General features: G+C 40.6%; 2 protein-coding genes across 2 annotated transcripts in view; both read right to left on the bottom strand.

Annotated features, from left to right (window-relative positions):
* Positions 1–25,287, bottom strand: part of SHC3 (SHC adaptor protein 3) — a 166,739-nt gene that overhangs the window by 124,384 nt on the left and 17,068 nt on the right. The window lies entirely within an intron of this gene.
* LOC134893668 (uncharacterized) lies at positions 14,335–16,350 on the bottom strand. Its single transcript, XM_063913704.1, has 2 exons — positions 16,114–16,350; positions 14,335–15,519 (listed from the first exon to the last, which is right to left on the bottom strand). The coding sequence occupies exon 2, from the start codon at positions 15,467–15,469 to the stop codon at positions 14,777–14,779; it is 693 nt and encodes a 230-aa protein (XP_063769774.1). The 5' UTR covers positions 15,470–15,519; positions 16,114–16,350; the 3' UTR covers positions 14,335–14,776.

Raw genomic sequence — 25,287 nt, 5'->3', positions numbered from 1 at the left:
TGACACTGCAGTGCCACTCCTAAATGGGCCCGGTGTTTGTGTCGGCCACTAGGGTCGCTTATCTTACTCACACAGTCAGCTACCTCATTGCGCCTCTTTTTTTCTTTGCGTCATGTGCTGTTTGGGGAGTGTTTTTTGGAAGGGCCATCCTGCGTGACACTGCAGTGCCACTCCTGGATGGGCCCGGTGTTTGTGTCGGCCACTAGGGTCGCTAATCTTACTCACACAGCTACCTCATTGCGCCTCTTTTTTTCTTTGCGTCATGTGCTGTTTGGGGAGGGTTTTTTGGAAGGGACATCCTGCGTGACACTGCAGTGCCACTCCTAAATGGGCCCGGTGTTTGTGTCGGCCACTAGGGTCGCTAATCTTACTCACACAGCTACCTCATTGCGCCTCTTTTTTTCTTTGCGTCATGTGCTGTTTGGGGAGGGTTTTTTGGAAGGGACATCCTGCGTGACACTGCAGTGCCACTCCTAGATGGGCCAGGTGTTTGTGTCGGCCACTAGGGTCGCTTAGCTTAGTCATCCAGCGACCTCGGTGCAAATTTTAGGACTAAAAATAATATTGTGAGGTGTGAGGTATTCAGAATAGACTGAAAATGAGTGGAAATTATGGTTTTTGAGGTTAATAATAATATGGGATCAAAATGACCCCCAAATTCTATGATTTAAGCTGTTTTTTAGGGTTTTTTGAAAAAAACACCCGAATCCAAAACACACCCGAATCCGACAAAAAAAATTCGGTGAGGTTTTGACAAAACGCGGTCGAACCCAAAACACGGCCGCGGAACCGAACCCAAAACCAAAACACAAAACCCGAAAAATTTCAGGCGCTCATCACTACTTTTAATGTCTCCTCTCCGGGAGAAGCCCAGAGAGGAGACGCTGCAGGAGACTTCAGGAAAAGGGGCCGGGCTGTGACATCATCAAGCCCCGCCCCCACATCTGGAAAACGCCGCTATTTGCGGGTCCGCAGGAAGAGGGCGGGGTTAAAATGATGCGATTTGCGTCATTTTAACCCCTTCCCCACTCCACAGACCTGCGAACTCAGGAGAGTATCTCTCCATCCTGCCCACATCACTAGGATGCGAGCAGGATGCGGGAGACTTGCCTACTCTTCCGGGGGTGCGGGGGGTTACCCCAAAATACGGGAGCCTCCCGCAGTTTCTGGGAGAGTAGGCAAGTATGCAATAGGTTGAATACAGTAAGGTCACAGATGCACATGCACCTGTCAGGAGGAACTTCTCTTGTTGGTGCTGGACCCATTGTATACACAAGGGAGGTGATCAGGAGACCACCTGTCGGAATCCCGGTGGTCACAATGCCAAGGCCAGAATCCCGACAGGCGGGTAAATACCGCTGCCGGAATACTGACACCACAGCCTTTTCTCCCTCTATGGGTGTCCACAACACCCATAGAGGGAGAATATAACCTGCAAGGGGCTTTCTAGCACTCGCCCCGCTGCCTGTATACTGGTGGCCGGGATCCCGCTGTCGGTGAATAGTATGTATTCCGTATTCAATATGCAATGATGATGATGACAATGGCGACAGTCGCTTCAGTTTGCTTCTGGATCCCTCCCACTGACGATAAATAAATCAGTAGTATGGCTGCTAAATCATATTCTGAACTCTGCCATTACAGTAAAGGTTTTAAGGATATCTATGCTTGAGCACAGGTGACTTAATTAGTGCCCTAGTCAATTTGATTTAATCATCTGGACTCAAGCATGGATATCTTTAAAACTTGTACCGTAATGGCAGAGTTTGGGAAACTGATATAACTCCCTGCTACCTATTCGCATTACTTCACTAATATTTGAATTCAGACTGTGGCAGGAAATATGATATCCATATGATTTTTAAAAGGTATTTCAAGCCAGAGTCGGCCACAGAGTTCCCAGAGGTGGTGAGAGCTAAAGTTGTGGCAGAAATCTAGTACAGCCGCACGCGCTGCCCTTTTCACTCATCGCTTCTGAAAAGTTTATGCGTGTCCCCATTAGGTGAGATACCCCATTAGGTGTGATACCCAAGAAGGAACCCGGAAAGTTCTGCTTGATTCAACACCTGTCATTCCCGGAAGGAGGCTCAGTAAAAGACGCATTAAACCTCTTAGACTGTAAAGTCACATACTAGTCATTCGAACAGGCGATGGTGATGGTCCAGGGTGTTTGAAAAGGTGCCTTGTTGGAGAACGTGGACATCAAGTCCACTTTTTGCCTGCTTCCACTCTACCACTGAGTCTTTCAGATACATGGAGTTTAAAGTAAGAGGCAAGTATTTCATAGACAAATGCCTACACATGGGTTGTTCAATTTCCTGTGCAAATTTTGAACGTTATAGTTCCTTCCTGGAATGGTGCATTCATGTAGGCACGGGCCAAAAGGGAGTTGCGCATTATTTGGATGGTTTTCTGATGGTAGGTCCTAAGGATAGCCAGGTCTGCAAGAAGCTTCCCTTTTCAGACCAGCCATTGGGCGGGATGTAATGCCGCCTGAGTCTGACCGACGTGCGGGATGCTGGCCATATTCAGACTTTTTTTAAAGGGGCAATCACTTACAAGGCAAGGTTTTCCCTTGTAAGTGATTGCTCCTTTAAAAAAAAGTCAGAGTTTGGCCGGCATCCCACACGCCGGCTGAACTTGGGCAGCATTACATCCCGCCTATTGTTTCAGATTTTGGGGGTGCCAATAGCTAGAGATTAAAGGTAATGGGCCCACCACAAGGATAACATTTCTAGTAATAGAGATAGATTTGCATTGAGGTTGTGTCACTTGCCAGTGGAAAAGGTGGCAAAGTGGAGAAGCCCGTTATTGGAATTTCTAAATGCAAAAAAGGTCATGCTTAAACAAATGCAGTCAATATTGGGATTAAGGGAGGACATACAGGTATGGTTGCAGCTCCTAAGTGGTTTCAATAGCGTGCGGATGTGGTTGCCCTGGCCAGTGGCTAGCACTGAGTTGCAACTGTACACTGATGCCTCCACGTCGGTCGGTTTTGGTGCAGTTTTCCATGGGGAGTGCTGTGCGCCCAGAATCATGGTGGGCAGCTGCTGGAGCAGTTTCCAATAGTCATAGACGTTGAGCTATGAGCAGATAGATAAGCGGACAGACACACAGGGTCAGATGTAATGCCATCTGTGTTGGCCAGAAGTGCAGGTTGCCAATCTCTGACTTTTTTTAAAGCTGCAATCATTTACAAGGCAAACCCTTGCTTTGTAAATGACTGCTGCTTTAAAAAAAAAAGTCAGAGTTTGGCAAGCAACCCGCACCTCCGCCCAGCTCGGACGGCATTACATCCGGCCCATGGTGTTTGGTGTGATAACATGGGAGTTATTCAGGCAATAGCTAATCAGAGAACGGAATCCCTCCGCTCTGAAACTGTTAAAGTATTTGGCACTGCGGTGCCTGCAAGGCAATAGCAAGTCCATGGCTCATCACGTACCCGGGGAGAAGAACAATACTGCAGATGCGTTATCTAGGGGTCAATGGGATAGAATTTGAGCGCTCGCGCCAGGGGCCAGTATAGATGGTTTACAGTGGCCTGCTTATATCTGGCAGATTACCAGTCTGGCATAACAGGACTAGTGAGGAATGCCTTAGCTCTAGGAACACTGAACATATATGAGGCAGCTTATAATGATTGGCAGGCGTTCCTAGTGAGCAAGGGCAGTATATGTCAGAATGTAAGAATGACCGCAACGTGCTGTTAGAGTAAGTTTGGTTGTGTCATGGGTGGGGCTGAACAAAAGTAGCCATGTCTTCACAAGCAATGTGTTGGTAAAAGAAGATAAATTGCTTTGTAAAATCCAGAGGTCAAAAATGGACTAGCTGGGAAAAGGGCATTGGTTATGTGTCTGGTGGCGCTAACAGGTAATTATGCACACAAGAGACCGCAGGGACAAATATACCAATGGTTAATACACAGTTATGGGTCCCCGCTGAATAAATACCAGTTTCATAGCGTGTTCAAAAAATGCATTTGGGCATTAAACTTGCCAGAAGTAGACTATAGCACCTCTTCATTCAGAATAAGAGCAGCGACCTGCACAGCAGCCGAAGGATCATCCAATAGCAACATTAAGAGACTGGGTCAGTGGGAGTTGAGGGCTTATAAGATTTATTTGCGCAACAATAAAATTAGTTGTTAAGCGAGCTCACGGTGTGTCTTTTCTGAAACACAAGACTTTAGGTTGCCCGCCACTTTGGTGGAATGAAGTTCTTTCTAGTTTTGCCCTCAAAAAAGAGATTTTGTGGTGTTCACCTTCATATGGGTCGCAAAAAAGTCACATACCTTTGAGCATTGAATTGTCCATTTGGTGTTGTGCAACTTTATTAACAAGAATACTGAACTCCTCATTACAGGTTTGCTAACAAGGGCTGTTACGTTGTGGCTTGTGGGACACTCTTATATTTACTGGGCCAGCTGTAAAAAAGCAGATGGAAAAGTGGCACAGCTATGTGGGGCGCAGGTAGAATGGTTAGGTGTCAGGGGGATGTGGTGGAGCAAGTTACAAGGGCTGCTACGTAAGGCTGAGGAATCATGGGGCACAGTACCGAGTACTGATACAGTTAGGAGGCAACAATTTGGGAAAATGTTAAAGGTATCGAGCTAATCAGGGCAATAAAAGCAAATATTCAGTGGTTTGGGAGCAGGTGGCCTAGGACGGTGATAGTGTGGACCGAAATTGTTCCCAAAGCACGGGGTAGGGCAACATTAGAATGGGTGAGAAGGTAAACAAGGCCATATCCCAGTTTGTTGTAGCAATGGGGGTTGGTTGTCAGGTACCCCAGCATATGGTTCAGCCTCAATAGGCAGGATAGGGTACCTTTGACATTAGGATATGTTTCTAGACTACATCTGTCACGTCAAGCAATAAGGCTTAGGGGTCGCAGGGGGGTGGTGGTCCTGGGTTCAGTGAATCAGTTGTTGGTGGAAAGCAGTGCTCCTCGGCAGCCTGTAGTGGCATAATTACGGTTGGCTGGCATGTACCATGGATAAGCGGCGAGTTTATCATGATTTCAAGGGTCGACCTGGTTGTCATTGCAAGGATGGACCAGTGCTAAGCCAATTGAATGGGAAGTGGTACCGCTCAGCTCAATTGCACAGGGGTGAGATGTATTGTCCCGTCCAAATTTAATAACTTATGTGCAAAATATATGTACGGGGCTGTGGTCGAAGGTAAGCAACAGTGGCAGCCCCAAATTTCAAACAGGGGAGCAAGACCATCTATCACAAACTGCCATTTCAAACTCACTCACTGGCAGGTGGTGTGGCTCCCCTATTTGAATTTTGAACTGAGCTGCAGCCCCACCTCTGGATCCGCACCTGGTAAGCACTGCTTTATTTGACATCCTTGATTATCAATTCCAATCTGATCAATACATTTGTCTGTGACCTCTTTGAATAGCAATTCAGTTGTCTTTATTCTACATAGAGGGTGGTAACTAAGCTAAGGTGTTGAAAAGAATACAACTAATGGATGGCTTAACAAATCATTGAAACCTGACAAAGTTCCTGGTAATTACCTCAAATTATCAACCAGGATCTTTGACACTCTAACTAATGTCTTTAATTACATTATGGAACACCTTCCTAGTAATTGAACTCAACAATTATTAATATTATGCCTAAAGCAGGGAGAAATCTTGAACTCTCTGGAGGTTATAGACCTATTTCACTCCTTGACACAGACTATACGCTTTTGATGAAGGTCCTGGCTGACAGACTGAAAGAAGTACTACCCTCTATTATATTTGCCGGTGCCATTCGGTGGTAAATATTTGAAGAGTCCTTTCGGTAATTCAATGGCTTCACTCCTAGGAGGATCATGGTTCGAATGTGCTTCCTTCCCTTGATGCAGAGAAGGTATTTGAATTGATCTCCTGGGACCACCTATTTTACACACTCACTTTGGCCTTCCATTGGACTTCACAGCGGTAATTCATACTGTACCTCACAAGTCTCCTGTAATTGTTTTCCTTCTCATTTGCTGCACAATATGGAACTAGACAAGGCTGTCCGTTGTCACCATTGCTGTTTGCATTAGAGCTGTTGGCAGTTGCTCTCCGTCAGTCTGCTGTGTTTTGGTGAATTTGAGTGGGCTGGGAGTATCTGAAATTAGCACTTTTTGCTGGTGATGTGTTGCTATTTGTCTCTAACCCGACATGATCGACTGCAGTGATTTTAAACTTTATAGACAGATTTAAGGCATTATTTCCAAGAGACGGATTTTATATGATGCCGCTTCCTGGCGGTTTGGAGGTGAAAATGTAAAACTACACTCAGTTAGTGTAAAGTCCAACATGCTATTTTTAATAATTTACCTCAAACTCACTGGGATCCAGCGGCTTACAAAAGCTGCCGCTTCATAAATAAAGCCCTTAGTTCCTTCACAGGATACCATGTCAATGCCGATAAATCTGAGATTATGCCCATTTGTGGACTCTTCGTGCTTTACATTTGGCCCCCTCACTCTCCTCTTTCCAATTGGCTACTTCTAAAATAAAATATTTAGTACTTTACATCACTTCTAAAATGTCAGTCACTCAATAAAGTAACCAAACTACATACTACTTGGAAATCTTTATCTCCCTTTGTTGGAAGAGTGACAGTACTGAAAAGTACTATTTTTCCTAAACTTTCTTAATTGACAATCTTTCCCTTCAAAATTCTTCATAATTTTTTTTTTTTATAATATAGTTGAAAAAGTATTTTTTATATTTAATTATTATATTATGCACATCTGCAGAACAGATCTCCTCAGGGGACACAGTGGGGTTTGGGGACTTGTGATCTGATCATGCCAGTTCAGATGTTAATCCAGATGTTACCACTATAACTGACTAAAGCAGATGTGGCTCTCAAGCTTTTTCTAAATGCATAAGGTGGCATGGAAAGCCACAAAAAGCAATGGTTAAATTGAGTATAAGTTATTCAGAAGGCGGTTTGGTGGTCCCGAATCTGCTTTTTCTCAAGCAGTCTTTTTCCAATATACTTCAGATTTGCTTTTGGACAAAGATATCTACACTTGCAAAGGTCTTTGAAAAAGCTGTATAGTAACCGCAAAATACGACAGTTGTACAGCTACTCCCCATCTCCTTGCATCACAACGACTTACCAGCTACATCAGAAAGCCTGAACTGGACCTACTGACCTTGCATATAGCATCTTATTCCATCATCTAGTTTGATTCAGCACTTATATTTCTCCCGGCTAGAAACACCACCATATACAAGGGATCCATCTTTAGGCGTGATGCTATTCCACTAAAAGGACCCAAAAGACTGTGACAAGGATGTGGTAATTATATTACAGGACTTACTAAACATATCAAAGGAGTGACTGATCAATCATTTTGCTTTTTGGGTCAATAACTGGTGGTAATAATAATAATAATAACAACAACACACTAAGTTCAAAAATGGGAACAGGCACTTATCTTCATATATTCTCATACTGCATAGTTACGAACTGAGGGGCAGATTTATTAAGCCTGGTGAAGTGATAAAGTGGAAGGTGATAACGCTCCAGCCAGTCAGCTCCTAACTGTCATTTTTCAAACCCAGCCTGTAACATGGATGTTAGGAGCCGATTGGCTGGTACTTTATCACCTTCCACTTTATCACTTCACCAGGCTTAATAAATCTGCCTCTCAGACTTACTTATAAGAGAAGAAAGGGCATTTTTTTTAAATATCTATTTTCTTTATTGTTGTCTGAGAAATGAATTTGCACATGAAATGTCCTGCGATTATTACCATTGTTCATAAAATTGCATGGCCAATATTTACTAAAAGTCCGAGTTTGGTCGATTTGTGTTTTTTTTTTTTTCTAAGTCCCAATCCGGGAATTCACTAAGCACCAATCTCTGCAGTGTTTGGTCTATTCGTAATGGTTTGAATGACAACGTCCCGAAATACGAATGAATAGACCATTGGTCAAACGCGGCTGTTATTTCATAGAATACGGGAATTCACTATTCATTCGTATTTGGGTGTTAGTCTCTGAGGGCTCAAATGCAGTCGTATTTTTTTGCGATTCGTTAAAATAAGCGGCCAAAAAATAGACCTGCTTTTTTCAGTCGTGTTTACATGTGTTGCAAATAAAAAATCACTCACACCTGAATTAGGATGCCTATAAAAGGATGTTAGGCCCATTTCAAAACACAGACTAAAAAACAACAACAATAAGGCTGCGCTTAGAGAGATGAATTGTCTAAATATCAAATAAAATTTCTTATCCTTAAAATCTGTCAAATAGACACTTAAAATTAATTGTACACTGTGATAAATAGCCTCTAATCATCATTTAAACAACACATAAGCTTGTTCCAAATCTACCATAGGACCCTGTATGTTTAGAACCAATTGAATCCTGGGGCTATAGCATAGTCCCTGGGCTGGAAGAATATGTCCCAACGCTGGAGGATTTTAGCAGTTCCAATATTAAATCATGAGTTTAGGAAAGTCCTCACCAGTTGTGCGTTAAGCGAACAAAAGTCCAGTCCTTGGTTGCGGATGTGGTTCGATGTTGGCAGTTTTGTGGGGTCCACGGTGGTCCAAGCAAAAGTGATGGGTTGTGGTAGGATGATGAGAAGGCTCACACCTGACGCGTTTCACAGCTACTGCTGCTTTATCAAAGGTGACTTCAGCTCATAACTAACAGTGTATTTATACCATAGTTAATTACCTCATTCATAACACATGTGTAGACAATTCATCTCTTTATATATGCACAAACTTTAAAAATAGACCTTTTTCCTTAAACCTAATTAGACTCCGAGGCATAGTAAAGTGAAAATTGATTATATTTATTTATTGAAAATAGTTTAAAATTATGATTGCTGGAGCCGCGGGTGTTGGAACGCACGCGGACCTTCATACTTCCGGCCTTTGGACCGCATCTGTTGCTATGGTGCCGGAGCCTTTTTCTCACCAATCTCACAGCGCCAGCGAGATCACGTGACTGGTCTTTTGTAGCGTAACGTAATGTCCGTGTGTTGGGCCGCACACGGACTCCCACACTTCCGGTCAGTGAACCGCATCTGTTCCTATGGCGATGGGGTGTGTTTACACTCCATTCCCACGGCTCAGCGCAGTCACATGATCGGTCTCTCCGTACATATTTAATAAATTTCAAGCATGAATATTTAACTGATTTGGAAAATAACCCTTTATCAATTCGTGACTTAAAAACAAAGCCTAACTGTTATGGTTATATGGGTCAGTGAGGATCTTACATCGTTTCTCTGCTGATTTTAATTATAAACTCTTGTTATCCACTGATTAATCCCTTCATTATGTAGGCATAACAGCAGTTTTTATCTGTATCATTAATCATGTATACAAGACATTATAACTTTTAGATCAAGTCTATAACAATATTACGCCAGAGCTCATTTCTAGCTTCTTAATATACGAGTTCTTAAACAAATAGTTTCTAAGTACTACAAGAAGTATCTGAATAGCATAAATTTCTTGCTGATGGTTCAACTTAGAAACAGCTTCTTCAGCAGAAATATAAAGATACAATGTTTTCTGAAAATAATACAAAATAGCTACACATAGGGCTGTCTGCTTCTTAAATTCCTGTGTAGTACAGGTTGAGTATCCCATATCCAAATATCCGAAATACGGAATATTCCGAAATACGGACTTTTTGGAGTGAGAGTGAGATAGTGAAACTTTTGTTTTTTGATGGCTCAATGTACACAAACCTTGTTTAATACACAAAGTTATTAAAAATATTGTATTAAATGACCTTCAGGCTGTGTGTATAAGAAACATAAATGAATTGTGTGAATGTACACACACTTTGTTTAATGCACAGTTATAAAAAATATTGGCTAAAATGACATTCAGGATGTGTGTATAAGGTGTATATGAAACATAAATGCATTCTGTGCTTAGATTTAGGTCCCATCGCCATGATATCTCATTATGGTATGCAATTATTCCAAAATACAGAAAAATCCCTTATCCAAAATACCTCTGGTCCCAAGCATTTTGGATAAGGGATACTCAACCTGTAATACTATCTTCTTCTTGATAATATTCCTGCGGTCTTAAGAACGAGATTTCTTGAGCACCGCAGGAATATTATCAAGAAGATTTCCACACATAGTGTGTCAAAACACTATGCTGACAACCATCACGGTAATCCCAAATGCCTTAAGGTATTAGGCTTAGAATTCATACATAATACTCCACGTGGTAGAGATCGTTATAAAACTCTGTCGACAGGAAGTCTATTGGATGTTGAAATTGAATAGTATATTTCCTGCAGGTCTAAATGAAACAGTAGAACTTAATTGTGTTATCTAATCTAAGTATTCCATAATAAATACATTTTAAGAATATTTGAAAACCCTCCCCCCAGAACAAGAAATAATAAAAAATAAAAAATATATGTACAACAAGTTGGGCATAAATATATCGGTTTTATGACAACCATAAAGAGGGAAGCTGTCTAAAGTATTACTACACAGGAATTTAAGAAGCAGACAGCCCTATGTGTAGCTATTTTGTATTTTCAGAAAACATTGTATCTATATTTCTGCTGAAGAAACTGTTTCTAAGTTGAACCATCAGCAAGAAATTTATGCTATTAAGATACTTCTTGTAGTACATAGAAACTATTTGTTTAAGAACTCGAATATTAAGAAGTTAGAAATGAGCTCTGGCGTAATATTGTTATAGACTTGATCTAAAAGTTATAATGTCTTCCATACATGATTAATGATACAGATAAAAACTGCTGTTGTTATGCCTACATAATGAAGGGATTAATCAGTGGATAACAAGAGTTTATAATTAAAATCAGCATAGAAACGATGTAAGATCCTCACTGACCCATATAACCATAACAGTTAGGCTATGTTTTTTAAGTCACGAATTGACAAAGGGTTATTTTCCAAATCAGTTAAATATTCATGCTTGAAATTTATTAAATATGTACGGAGAGACCAATCATGTGACTGCGCTGAGCCGTGGGAATGGAGTGTAAACACACCCAATCGCCATAGGAACAGATGCGGTTCACTGACCGGAAGTGTGGGAGTCCGTGTGCGGCCCAACACACGGACATTACGTTACGCTACAAAAGACCAGTCACGTGATCACGCTGGCGCTGTGAGATTGGTGAGAAAAAGGCTCTGGCACCATAGCAACAGATGCGGTCCAAAGGCCGGAAGTATGAAGGTCCGCGTGCGTTCCAACACCCGCGGCTCCAGCAATCATAATTTTAAACTATTTTCAATAAATAAATATAATCAATTTTCACTTTACTATGCCTCTGAGTCTAATTAGGTTTAAGGAAAAAGGTCTATTTTTAAAGTTTGTGCATATATAAAGAGATGAATTGTCTACACATGTGTTATGAATGAGGTAATTAACTATGGTATAAATACACTGTTAGTTATGAGCTGAAGTCACCTTTGATAAAGCAGCAGTAGCTGTGAAACGCGTCAGGTGTGAGCCTTCTCATCATCCTACCACAACCCATCACTTTTGCTTGGACCACCGTGGACCCCACAAAACTGCCAACATCGAACCACATCCGCAACCAAGGACTGGACTTTTGTTCGCTTAACGCACAACTGGTGAGGACTTTCCTAAACTCATGATTTAATATTGGAACTGCTAAAATCCTCCAGCGTTGGGACATATTCTTCCAGCCCAGGGACTATGCTATAGCCCCAGGATTCAATTGGTTCTAAACATACTGGGTCCTATGGTAAATTTGGAACAAGCTTATGTGTTGTTTAAATGATTAGAGGCTATTTATCACAGTGTACAATTAATTTTAAGTGTCTGACAGATTTTAAGGATAATAAATTTTATTTGATATTTAGACAATTCATCTCTCTAAGCGCAGCCTTATTGTTGTTGTTGTTTTTTAGTGTCTATTCCGTATATAGGTGTAACTGACCTATCCAGGCAGCTGCTGCACACTCAAAATTGGAATTACACCTATAGCACCCTTTCCAACCTAGGTTGGCTTGCTCCCCATTTCAAAACACCTACCCTCAGAAATGGCAGCAGGACTGTGGGCCAGTGATCTTTTGTGTGCTGTGGGATTCCTCAGACTCAGACATCAGCCTGTAAGTACCCAGGGCCAAGAAACTGAACATGGTCAGCAGGTTGTACAGGTTCCGCGGAGGCTGCGCAGGCCTCGTTTTTTTAGGGGGCGTTTAAACTTTAACGCATTGTCTGATAAGGTCATACAGATGTTCCGTCTAAATCGTAACAACATTTTCCGTCTGTATGACCTTGTCAAACTGGGCCTAGACCCTGAGACAGCACGCTCTCGCCCTGTCTCAGGCCTGCACAAACTCCTGGCTGTGTTGCACTTTATGGCTACTGGCAGCTTTCAGGCTGTGTCTGGGGATGTCATAGGAATCTCACAGCCCACATTTTCCAGAATCTTAACACAGGTGATGTATACCTAACAACCTCTTCTGTTTTGTGTTTGTTTTAATTTTTCGGTGGCCAGTTCTGTCCTAAAATCTCAAGTTTATTGTTCTTTAAAATGTTCACACAGGTTTTGGCTGTTTTGCAGCCACACATCGAGGCCTCAATCTGCTTCCCTACCCAGGAGTGTCAGTGGCATGCCGTCAGGGTAGATTTCTATGAGCTGGCTGGCATGCCCAATGTGCTTGGAGCCATAGATTGCACACACATTCAGCTGAGACCAGGCAGCACATATATACAAACTGCCATTTTCAACAATCCACAAATGTGCAGGTGGTTTGTGATGAAAATCTCAAAATAATGTGTTGTTGCTGGTTACCCTGGGGGCTGCCATGACTCCTTCATCCTCAGTCAGTCATCCCTCTTTGATAAGTTTGAGGACGGACAAATGCCAGAAGGATGGCTGCTGGGTATGTAATTTGATATGTGTAGACCTGTGTATACTTTGCCCAAATACAGGTGCAGATGTATTAACCTGTAGAAGGCATAAGGAAGTGAGAAACCAGTGATCTGTGCAAGGTGTTAAAGGCACCAGCCTATCTGCTCCAATATGTAAATGAACATTTAGGATCAGATTGTCTGCTGCCTTTATTACCTTGCACATATCACTGGTTTTTCACTTCCTTATGCCTTCTACAGGTTAATACATCTGCCCCACAGTGTGTTACTTATGCGTTGCTGTATCTTCACATGAATCACGTTACTGTATCTGTCTTTTAGGTGATGGAGGATATGGCTGTTTCTCTTGGCTTCTAACTCCATTGTCCCGACCTGATACCCCTGCTGAACACAATTACAATCATGCACATAAGTCCACGCGGAATGTGATAGAAAGATGTTTTGGTGTGCTGAAATCTAGGTTTCGGTGTCTGGATAAGTCTGGTGGCCTTTTGTTGTATAGTCCCTCCAAGGTGACTCAAATTGTGTTCTGCTGCTGCTTTCTTCATAACATGTGTTTGCAACAACATCTGCCACATATGGAGGAGGAGGAAGAAAGCAGCCAGCAAGCAGAGGAATTAGAGACATCTGGTGATACTTGGAGTACTGATGTAGGGAGGCAGGTTAGGCAACACATCATCAATAGCTATTTCTAAGGTAAGCTTGGTTTGCTTATTTCATTTGTTGTGTCTTCATAAATAGATGTTTTGTTTTTTTGGTCAAAATCCATTACTCAGAATGTCTGTCTCCTTGACACATACAAACATACCCTCGCTATATGGTCAACAAATTTTGCATGTGTATTGTGTGTCTTTTTAATATCAAAACCACAGATTATGAGTGGCATGCATTAAGTCTGGATAAGTGTTCGAAATCTTACAGTGCTAATTTCTTAAGCCCACATCATCCATTTAGTATTTCACTTTATCATTGTGTGTAATGTCCTAATGCACAGGTTCACAAACTCTGCCCCCAGGCCCACACACAGTGCATGTTTTTCTCGTAACCCAGTAGAAGCACAGGTGTATGAATTACTCACAGACATATGTAAAAAGGTTCACAGGTGGAGCTAATTATGTCACTTGTGATTCTGTGAGTAGACCTGCAAAACATGCACTGTGTGGGTTCCTGATGGCCGAGTTTGAGAACCTGTGTTCCCAAAAAACTATCCTCAACATATAATATGTTTGCCTTGAGGAATACATGTGTCCCTTTGTGTGACGCAACATCATATTTAAGACTCACAAACTTACTGTAATCTGGATTAATTTATTTCCTAATGTTTGATGCTGGAAACTTGATGATGTGTAAGTAAATACACAGTTTGCCACACATATACATTATAATAATCAGAATTTTTTTTAAAAAGTACATATTTGTTTGTTTCAGCATCATGTGTAAAAACATGCTTAATAATTTTTAGCACACACAAACCTGTCCCAACAATACTGACATTCATTTGTACAATGTTTTTCCAAAAAAACAAAGGCAACATATTACAAGCTTTTTATGCCACTCAATTGTGTTAATCTTGTAATGTTGTATAGATAAGATAGCTAAGATATGTATCACTAGCATTGTAATTTGGATTGTCTGCAGGCAAAGAGAATGATTGGAATCTAGAAAGAGTAATGATTAGAAAAAAATAAAGTGGTCAGTTTACTTCCTGCTAACATGTATGTGTGGCTCCATCAACATTTTCCTCCTCCAATACCCAAAATAAATGAAAAGGAATAAATGTGCGTACTATTTTTCACAATTAATTTGGTGCACTTATAATTAATGATGTTTACAAAAGGGGTAAGGAGCTAAGTGTGACATTTTGTAAAGCATCAAAAACACTTGCTAACTTTAATTATCACAAATGTCTAACTTTTTTTTGTTACGTTTTTTTTTGGTGGCTGCTTGTCCTGCCCTTTGCCTTTAGCACTGTCATGTTGGCGTGCTCTGGTGGATCGTCTTGGTGGTGATAAGACTGGCGTGATATTTGGAGTAGTCGTACCAGAACTGCTGGTTGTTTGCTGTTGGTGCATGCATCTGAGTGTTTCATTCAGGTTAGTGAGGGTGGCATTGAGTTCACGTGTAGCAGCATTTTGATTGTCTACTATTCTGAATAAGCTTTCATTAATCTTTTGACTGTTTTGAAAAATGCTCATATAACTATGCTGTTGTCTGTGCTGTTCTTCCATTAGTCTGTGCTGTTCTTCCATTATGCGCTGTAAGTTGCCCATGACCTGTGTAATGTCTGTACGCATGAGTTCCATGGTATTGCCTATTCTGGTGGTTTGCTCATTTTGTCCACTCAGATTTCTAGAGATTCTTCTGAGGTGAGATGGTAGGCTTGCAAACATTTGTGTCTGCTTACGCAGGCAATCTTCATTAGTGGCCTGCTGTCTAGCCCAAATAGTCCAAAACACCTGATCAGGGCCTTGTGTTCCTGGTGTAGTTGGGCTATGTTGTGGTGGGGGTGGTGTGCTTTGCTGTGGTGGTGTACTCACAGGTGCTGGGGGGCTCATTCCTTGCATTAATGGCTGCATTTCTAAGATGTTTGTCTCCTCCATGTCACTGTGTTGGTGTTGTTGCGGAGGGATGCTGTTCCCAGGACTCAAAGCTGAAATGTTAAACATATCTCCGTTAGCTACCCATATGGTTGTGAAATGAAAACAAAACACTACACATGGAACACATGTCAATCACTGTTGCTTTCAACTATTCTGCCTAGTAACATCATCACTCATAGCTTAAATACATACATATGCCTGCTTGTGGCAAATGTGTCTGGTTACTTAATTGTGAAAGCAAACACTTTAGTTTTATTGTAGCTCACACATACTCCAGCATAAAAGAAACATTGTAATACATAATGTGTTATCTTATAGCTTTGTTCAAACAAACATAGTAATGTTTTTGTAGGTATTTTGCAATGTTACCTTAAGCACACGAGATTTTTTGAAAAACAAACTTACTTTTTACAAACAAACCAACATGCTTTTTTGTTGCAGCATCTTACACCCAATGTCATACTGTATGACTCAAGTGGACATACATATCTTTACTGGATGTGGACAAGGCCATTTAGTTTGGATTCCATTTCAGCTTTTACTTACTGCGGTAAGTATTTTGGTTTTGGATGTGTTTGGACTTAATGCGGTTATGACTGATTATGTTCTGACATTTTACACTTTTTTTCCAGTTTGATACTCACAATCAAGATGAGGGGAGTGTGGATGACGTCTTGGAGGTGTGTCCAAAATTTGGAGTGGGGGGACAGAACATACGGACGATAATCTTCGTGGCGGGGTAGCCTGCTGTGTTTGTGGCGGGACAGACGACCTTGCTTTCTTTTCGGCCACAGGTTTCTTGTGGTGATGTCTTACAGAAGAGCCACTTCTGCTGCTCCATACTTCTTTTGATGGACCTTTTAATGAAAGTGCAATTTTGTTATGGCCATTCCTTTACAAGCATACCCTATACTACAATGGACACTTTACCTGCTTCTGCAGCGTCATCATCATCAGATGTGTTAGGATTTACTGGCCGACGAGTAGTACTGCTTTTTTCCGACACTGTATAAAATGAGATATATTCATAAATCATGCTATTGTGTATCCATCCACCCATTATGCTTATAAACATTTATACCTTTAGAAATGCTTGGTTTTTTTTTATAAAAAACATAAGGAGCAGAAATACCAAAACAAATAATTATAATTTTTCAAATATGCACTATGGCAACATCAAGACAGGCAAACATGTACAGGACACTGACATATAGGCCACAAGTTAAAGGAATGGGTTTTTTTTTTTTAAAAACCCACAAATTAATTTTGAATGGTTTTTAAAAATAATACAGATGCAATATCTAATTGGCTCTGTGATGTGACAATCCAAATACACATTACCACTATATGACCACACAAAAAAAACAGCAAATGTTAAGATTTTAAAAAAAAATGCAGTATGGTGTCACAGAACAAATAGAAGCAAAAAAATAAATAAAAAAATAAATTATATTAAAAAAAAACCCTTCTGTAAAGATGACCTTACACATGTAAGTGGTTTACAAACCACTATCCAGTACTCCAGCCTCTAACATGACAACGACTTATTTTAATTCTAAAAAACATGGAACACTTATATATAAAACAGTCATATTTTTAAAGAACAAAACAGCCAAAAGGAAAACATTATTGCAGGACAAATCAGAGACACAAGTCCAAACTACACATGCTAAATATCTGTGTGAAAAACACATGACATACAATAAAGTAAGATGTTACATTGGCTTTTAGCTAACACATGACCCAAAACAATGTATTTGCAAACACACACTTGAAGATGGAAGTAATATGCAACGTCACATGACACAGATTACAAAATACAACTTATACAAAAATTAAAACAAAAAACACAGGCTCACCATTCTTCCTTGGCCTATCTGAATCCCGGACATGGGTTGCAGAGACAACTTCAGGAGGTATGACACTCCGCATGGGCTCCTCATACTCCAGATATCTTGCAATATAGGGCTGCCCACCACCGGTTTGCCGAGCCGACTTGGCCTCCTTGGCCATTTTGGACTTGACACGTCGCTTTATGTCATAGTACCGTTTGCGGCATGTGTCCTCCGTCCGCTTGACCACCCCCTCACTATTGACAGCAGCAACTACTTTCGCCCACAACACCGTCTTCCTCCGTGATGGCACCTTGGTGGACTCAGGCCCAAATAGCTGCCTCTGATACTTCATCAGCTCACGCACCAATGCCACATTTTCAGCAAAACTAAACTTAACATTCCGCCCAGTCTTAGTAGTGGTGCATGGCTGCGGAGCACTCTGACTGTCACTTGAGGCTGCTGCAGCAACCTCACCCACCTCCTCCACCTCACTAACCTCACTAACACTCACCTCCTCCACCTGACCGACCTCCTCCCCCTCACTCACACCATCCACCTCTGAGTCACACATAATTGTGTGTTAACAGTTAACACAGGAAAAAAAAAAGACAAACAACACACTCCTCCACTACCACTACACAACACACACACACACACACACACACTGACAAGGGACTATAAAGAAAAATAACTATAGTTTATTATAACTATAATAAATAAATAAATAAATAAATAAAGACAAAACCACAAAATACAAGACAACAATAATGACAAGACGACTTTCAAACACAATACCACAGTCAGAAATCGCTACCAACAATCCTCACCAAACCACAAAATCACCTACCTCCACAGCACAACCTCCCTCCTCACCACTAACTAAACCCACGAGGTGCGGACGGTTTGGGGCGTATTTATATGGTTGCGCACAGACACTCCTACCATCTGAAACACAACCAATCACGAACGGGGATGAAAATCGAAACAAAGTGAAAATGCGGCCGCGGGGAAAAAAAAACCCTGCCGCGTTTAACTTAGTGCAAAAACCTGCAAATCCAACAAAAACACGTACGCAAACGACAATGACGGCCGGAAATGTGGGGAAAAAAAACGACTGGCATCGACATCGGGAAACACGAAAACAATAAACTCGAATGCTTAGTAACTTTGCGTATATGGATTCAAAAAGTTGCATGAAAATGCACCCGATACAAAACGAGTTTAAACACTACACAAACCGACTCAAACACGAATATTAGTAAATATTGGCCCATGTTTTAATCCATTCCATCTGATTTCTAATATTTTTATCTAATATTTTATAGCACTGTTTTCATTATTCGCTCTTACCACTTCATTTTTATTACTGTGTTTGTAGGCAATTGTAAAGTGCTATTGAATATGCTGGTGATTTAATAATAATAATAATAATAATAATAATAACAACAACACAATAAAGAAGCTTTTCAGATTTCATTATCAGGTGCTACTGATTTTTATGCCTTTTAATTATATTAATTTATCATTTTTAAGCTGACATTAAAAGTGGCTTTTTTGATATGATTTAAATGTGAATATTATTATAATTTTTGTATGGTCAGTGAAATAAAATAATTCAATTGCTTAATATCATTATTGGATATATGTGTGAGCTTGAAATGTCCTTGGGCAACTTTTTGTGGTGCGGAAGATCAATACTTGCTTTACTGCATAATCTCTTGCTCCATCCACACATGTAGTCTGGGTACTACAGATAAGAGCCCCTGAAATAGTTATTGTGGCTTTGATCTGAGCTCTTCAAAGCTAGAGGGCTTCTGATGCAAAAAAGTTATATATGTAGCTAAAAGGATGAATGTTTCAGTATATTACATAACTTGATGTGTAGATGGAGAATACTAATACAGTTCACATATTTCACATAGATCCATCTGATGCTTTTTAAGCAGATGGTGACTGAGATGACTAACACCAGTACAGTCATATTTGCAGCGCTGTATACATTGAAATCAGTGTTTATTATCTTATTATAGTTATACAGCTCATGCCAGTTTCCTACTAAACATCCATTACAAACATTGATTAGACTATTTTTGACTTAAACTACTAGAGAATAGAGAGAGAGACTTTTTTTTAAGGTTTCTTTTTTTCTCAAATACTGAGCACATTCCAGTCTATACTGATGCTTTACCGTATTAATCAACCTGACCAATCTGCTGTAGTTGTATGCTGACTGTGTGCACAAGCCAATAACAATGCAGAGGGTGGCAATAAGTGTCTGCTGGACCACTGCCAACAAGATATATTTCAAATCAAAACAAAATAATGCACTTTAGATTATTTTAGACTTGTATAAACCCAGTGAATACTACATATTAATAAACTAATAATGAATCACATTTGTTATGTTTTTAGTACCAATATCCAACATCATAGGCGGGATGTAATGCCGGCCGAGTTCGGCTGCCGTGCGGGATCCCAGCTGAACATGGACGGGTTTTTTGTTTTTTTTAATCTGTTTATTTTGTTTCCTCTGACATTTTATTAAAAGGGGCAATCACTTACAAGGTATGGTTTTGCCTTGTAAGTGATTGCCCCTTTAAAAAAAAAGTCAGAGCTCAGCCAGTATCCCGCACGGGTGCCGAACTGGGACGGCAATACATACCGCCGATCATTTGTCATGATAAAAGAAAAATTATATTTAAAACACTACTAAATAAAAAAATATAATTTTAGATATGAACCAGGTAAAATATACTGTACAATATTAATCTGACATACCTCTGCAATCCTGTGTCCACTATGAATCTGAGAGCTGAGAATGCAATTATATGAGATAAGAAGCTCTGCTACCCTTGTACAGTATATGTTTTAACCAATCCACAAACTGCTTTCAAATGCGTCTTCTGGTGGTCATGTGAGTGTGATTTCCGGCTTAGACATCTGATGGAGCGGCTATTTCTGTAAGTATTCTCCCCCTAACCCTCATCCCCACCCCTAACCTTCCTCCTAGTGCCTAACCCTAACCTACTCTCCCGTAGGTTAACCCTAACCTCCGCCTAGTGCCTAAACCTAACCCTCCTGTCCTGCAGTCTAATCCCAATGTCAACATATCACATGACGACATTTTGAGAATGTTAGCATATTAACAATGTCAACATCACAACACATAAAAACATAGAATTTGAAGGCAGATAAGAAGCACTTGGCCCATCTAGTCTGCCCCTTTTTGTATTATATTTTTTACCTCAAACCTTATTTGATTCTTATTTCTTTGTAAGGATATTCATATGCCTATCCCAAGCATGTTTAAATTGCACTAATGTCTAATCATCTACCACCTCTGATGGGAGGCTATTCCACTTGTCCACTACCCTTTCTGTGAAGTAATTGGCCTCAAATTTCTCCTGAACCTACCTCCCTCCAATTTCAGTGCATGTCCTTATGTTCTGATAATTCTCTTCATTTGAAGAATGTTTCCCTCCTGGACTTTGTTAAAACCCATGATATATTTGAAAGTTTCTATTATGTCCCCCCAACTGATAAACAATATCAACAGGAGATGGAAAAGCACAGGGCACATGTTGTGTCATGAGCCTCTCAACAGAGTAGGCAGCGGACTCCCCAAAGTACAGCAGACACAGAAGCTGTAAAAATCTGAGGGTTCTCCAAAGCCATAGCCCACTCTCCATCTTGAAGAGGATCTATATTGTCCTCCCAGAAAAGCCTGAGATTCGGTAGGGTACTCGGGTGGTGACTGGACAAACCATATGAACATAGACATGAGTGGTTGCGGCAAGGACCAATCATGCTACCAAACTTCTTAAGAATAGATTCTAGTATAAGAGAATGAGCACCAGAGAACTGACCAACTAGGATTTGTATAAATTGTAAATACCTAAAACAATGGAGCCATGGACTGAGATTGGAGATGAGCAAACAATTTTAGCTTATAATAATAAAGTTACCCTAGTGAATTCACTACGCATCTACCCCACACACCCCTAGTCTGCAGTGTGCTAAGTTCTCTCAACCTGCGAGCATTCCACAATGGAGTAACCAGGCAATACCCAGACTGAATATCCTTCATCAGGGAGTGCAAAGTGTCATCTGCATTATTGTGAACCCAGGCCCGCAAATTAACCCAGCCTATAAGAGAAAGGGTAAGTTTCCACTAGACTCTGTGCTGTCCTCAATGTGCAACCACAGAGGTAAACCATTTGTGGTAGCACACTGAGGGCAACATAATCCTGGCCCACTGCAATGTCAGAGCCAAGGAAGGGGACACAGAACAGGAACCATGAAAAGGGTGAATACAGGATTTAACCCAATTGATATGAAGGCCCAAGAAGGCACTAAAGCAAGTAAATAAACCTAGGATAATAAGCATGGACTTATGACTAAATGACATTCATCTAATCCTGTCACTGGATAATATACCTCTGCTCACTATGGAGAGAGAAATGCATTAAGGGTACAGTCTGTCATCTTTATATATATATATATATATATATATATATATATATATATGGACATTGAGACTGCTGATTCCTAAAGACACACAAGTCATCTTTATACTGAGTGCACCTGCTGTAAAGCTGCAAAATACAGGACCCACATAGTGCCAGGCTGTATGCTGCTGCTTCCTAAGAAACTATGAGATACACCTGGCGGCTCTGGTTTATCACCGGAGTGCAATCATCTGATCCAAGATGCAGACCCTGAGCTGCGGTGCATACAGCCACTATGTGTTTGAGCTGTGCAGTCTGTCACATTTTAGGAAAAGTGTGAGTACGATCGATCCCCTCACTGACACATGGCGACCGCTCCGTCTGAGGTCCCGACAATTTGCCTGAGGACCAGACCTTCAGCTATTTCAAAAGTCTATGAGCGGCTGACTTCATGGCCGGCACCTGCTCCACTAAACTAATACAAGACTTTCTCATTACCGCTCATGGGAACCAGACATTAGTGCATTAAGATAAATTGCTTTACACATAGAGATGAGGTGCTCTTATACAGCGTGGAATTTATATAGGTAATGCCACCAGCGGACCCACTGGGGCGTAATAAGCATATACTAACTGCCTCGCTTAAACACCTATCCGAGTATTGTATTCACTTGTGATCACAATTACCAAATGACATATAACCTTATAAATAGACACACAGTTTTTGAATTATATATTATTACATTTACTATATTTATAGCATTTTAGATATACTGTATTTAATTTTTAAAAAGTTTAATACATTTTTGTATCAGATTTGAGTTGGGAAAATATTTTGGGTGGAAAAGGTGCTTCCTAATTTTCTCTTCCATATCATTGAGGCTTCTGCCTTAAAGAGGTAGTGGCTAGTACCCTGGTGAGCTGCCTTTCCATACCTACTAGATCACTGTGAAGGCACGCTGACAACCATATCTTTTTACATGTGCTGTCTGCAGATACTTAACTATAATTATCATGCTTTCCAGTATATATATATATATATATATATATATATATATATATATATATATATAAATAAAACAGAACATAGAACTGTGCAAATGTTTTAGGCAGGTGTAGAAAAATGCTGAAAAGTATGAATGCTTTAAAGAATAGGGGTGTTAATAGTTTTTATCAATTAACAAAATGCACAGTGAATAAACAGAAGAGAAATCTAAATCAAATTAATACTTGGTGTGACCATCCTTTGCCTTCAAAACAACATCAATTCCTCTAGGTACACTTGTACACAGTTTTTGAAGAAACTTGGCAGGGAGGTTGTTCTAAACACATCAGTGAATGTAGGCTTGCTCAAATCCTTCTGTCTCTTCATGTAATCCCAGACAGACTTGATGATGTATAGATCGGGGTTCTGTGGGGGCCAAATCATCACTTCCAGGACACCTTGTTTTTCTATACACTGAAGATAGTTCTTAATGACATTGGCTGTATGTTTGGGGTCATTGTCCTGCTGCAGAATAAATTTGGTGGATAAGTACCTGCATTAGCATAGCATCAACGGTACGGACTCTGACCCTAAATCTGCCACCACAGATCTGCTGACAGTCAGTTATATATGCTAGCTGTATTATTTTACACCTGCTCATTCTCTGCATGTGTTCAGACGGGTTCAGAATGAAATGCCGGAGTAAGGGATCACGGCTGTTATGACCCCGACAGCGAGATCCCGTCCGTCATAATGCTGGCAGCGGGGCAAGCACTAGAAAGTCTCTTGCGGGCTTGCTGTGCTCGCCACGCTGGGGGCACGGTGGCTCGCTGAGCTTGCCACAGGTTCTATTCTCCCTCCATGGGTGTCGTGGACACCCACAGAGGGAGAATAGTCTGTGTCGCCGGTATTCCAGTGGTGGAATTTCACCGCTAGTCGGGATTCTGGCGTCGGCATTTTGACCGCTGGGATCACTACTAGCGGTATTTTAACTGCTTCCCGTCAGACATGTCTGTTTGTATGCCATAATTAAATATGTACTCCAGCATTCTGTTGCCTGCAAGTTCATATTAGTTAGCTTTGGCCATATTATCTGACAGATGCTGCTCTATTCCTCCACCACCTACAGTAATTACATCTCGTGTGTTGGTTTGGTGTCCTGTCAAACATTACATCTAGGCACCTTGTGGTGATAAGCCTTTACTAGCTGGAGTGGAAAACCTAGGAGTATCTGAGACCCGTTTAGCTTTAATAGAGTTATGGGAAATGCGGCCTGATAAAGGTAAAGACCTCATGAAGCTGCTCTAACGTGTGGTGCCCATGCACAGTACAAATATGCATATTTTACCAAATGTACCATCTAAATGAGGCATTATGCTCTGTTACTTTCTGCAGAGAACCCTTTTTGTTCTTGAATAAAGTGAGTTAATCCAACCAATCCCCCAAAATGTAAATGTTTATTACAAGTTTCTTCAACCAGAATGTTGAAATTAAATCAATGTATCATCAACTGTGATATATTCATTTTGTACATTTTATATTGTGTTTTTTTTAGGACAAATATGATCCTTCTATCTTAGCATAAATATCTGTTTAGTTGTATTTAAAATACATAATGAAAAAATAGAAAAAATGTGTCATTATGTTATTATTTTTATGCAGTTACATTTATCCCCCAACCCCACTAAAACACTAAATTTATCTGCATATAAATATAATTGTGTTCAGAGGCTCTGGGTTATACATGTATTCTGGTCTACCCGCTTATTAATATTTCTGGTATCTTTGATAGTTTAACCTAATTGATAATGAGTTAGAGAAATTAAGAAATATACATATTTTCTGCATTTATGACACCAGAACTTAATGCAAGATGTAAAATACAGATCAAGGGTGGTATCCAATTACCCGCGGTCAATTTACCATGGCTAATTGTATCACCGGGATGCTATTCAATTAGCCCGATAAACCGACGCTTATACGCGATGTCGGCGCTTATCGTGATTATTCTTTGCGTGCCACATAATCTGCGATAGGTGCCGCGAAGATACATAGGTCCGTGGCTTTTCGAGTGTTTTTTGCACGACCTAGGTGGATTAAAAAAACGCACCCGCAGCACTATTGTTGGTAATTGGATACCCCCCTATGTGAGAGAAAACTGTTTACAGGAAATAATGCTAAATCTTTCAAACTGACCCGGCTCTGCTGGTAAAAATGGTTATCTAAAAGATGATATCCTGCTTTCTTCATATGCTCCTGTTTAAATGCCATATTGTTGCTTAGTCTACTATATCCAAGTAAGGCAAGATCCTTCTCTCTCATGGAGGTTGTAAGCGGTCTTCTTTTTTTAGGCCCCAAATGCATAACCTTATTTTTATCAATATTAAGGGATATAATTATCAAGCATCAAAAATGCCAGCATACACTATTGTCAAGTATCACCAAATGTAGCCATTTCCAGCAATAGCTTCCCCATGTTTTGTACATGGGCAAACCTCCCAACATTTTATAATTTTATATAGACACCCGAAAAATGGGACATGGCCTAGC

The sequence above is a fragment of the Pseudophryne corroboree genome, chromosome 1, assembly GCF_028390025.1.
Source record: "Pseudophryne corroboree isolate aPseCor3 chromosome 1, aPseCor3.hap2, whole genome shotgun sequence".
NCBI classification, from domain to species: Eukaryota; Metazoa; Chordata; class Amphibia; order Anura; family Myobatrachidae; genus Pseudophryne; species Pseudophryne corroboree.
The sequence above is the reverse complement of the archived record's forward strand: the minus strand, read 5'-3'. Positions and strand labels throughout refer to the sequence as shown.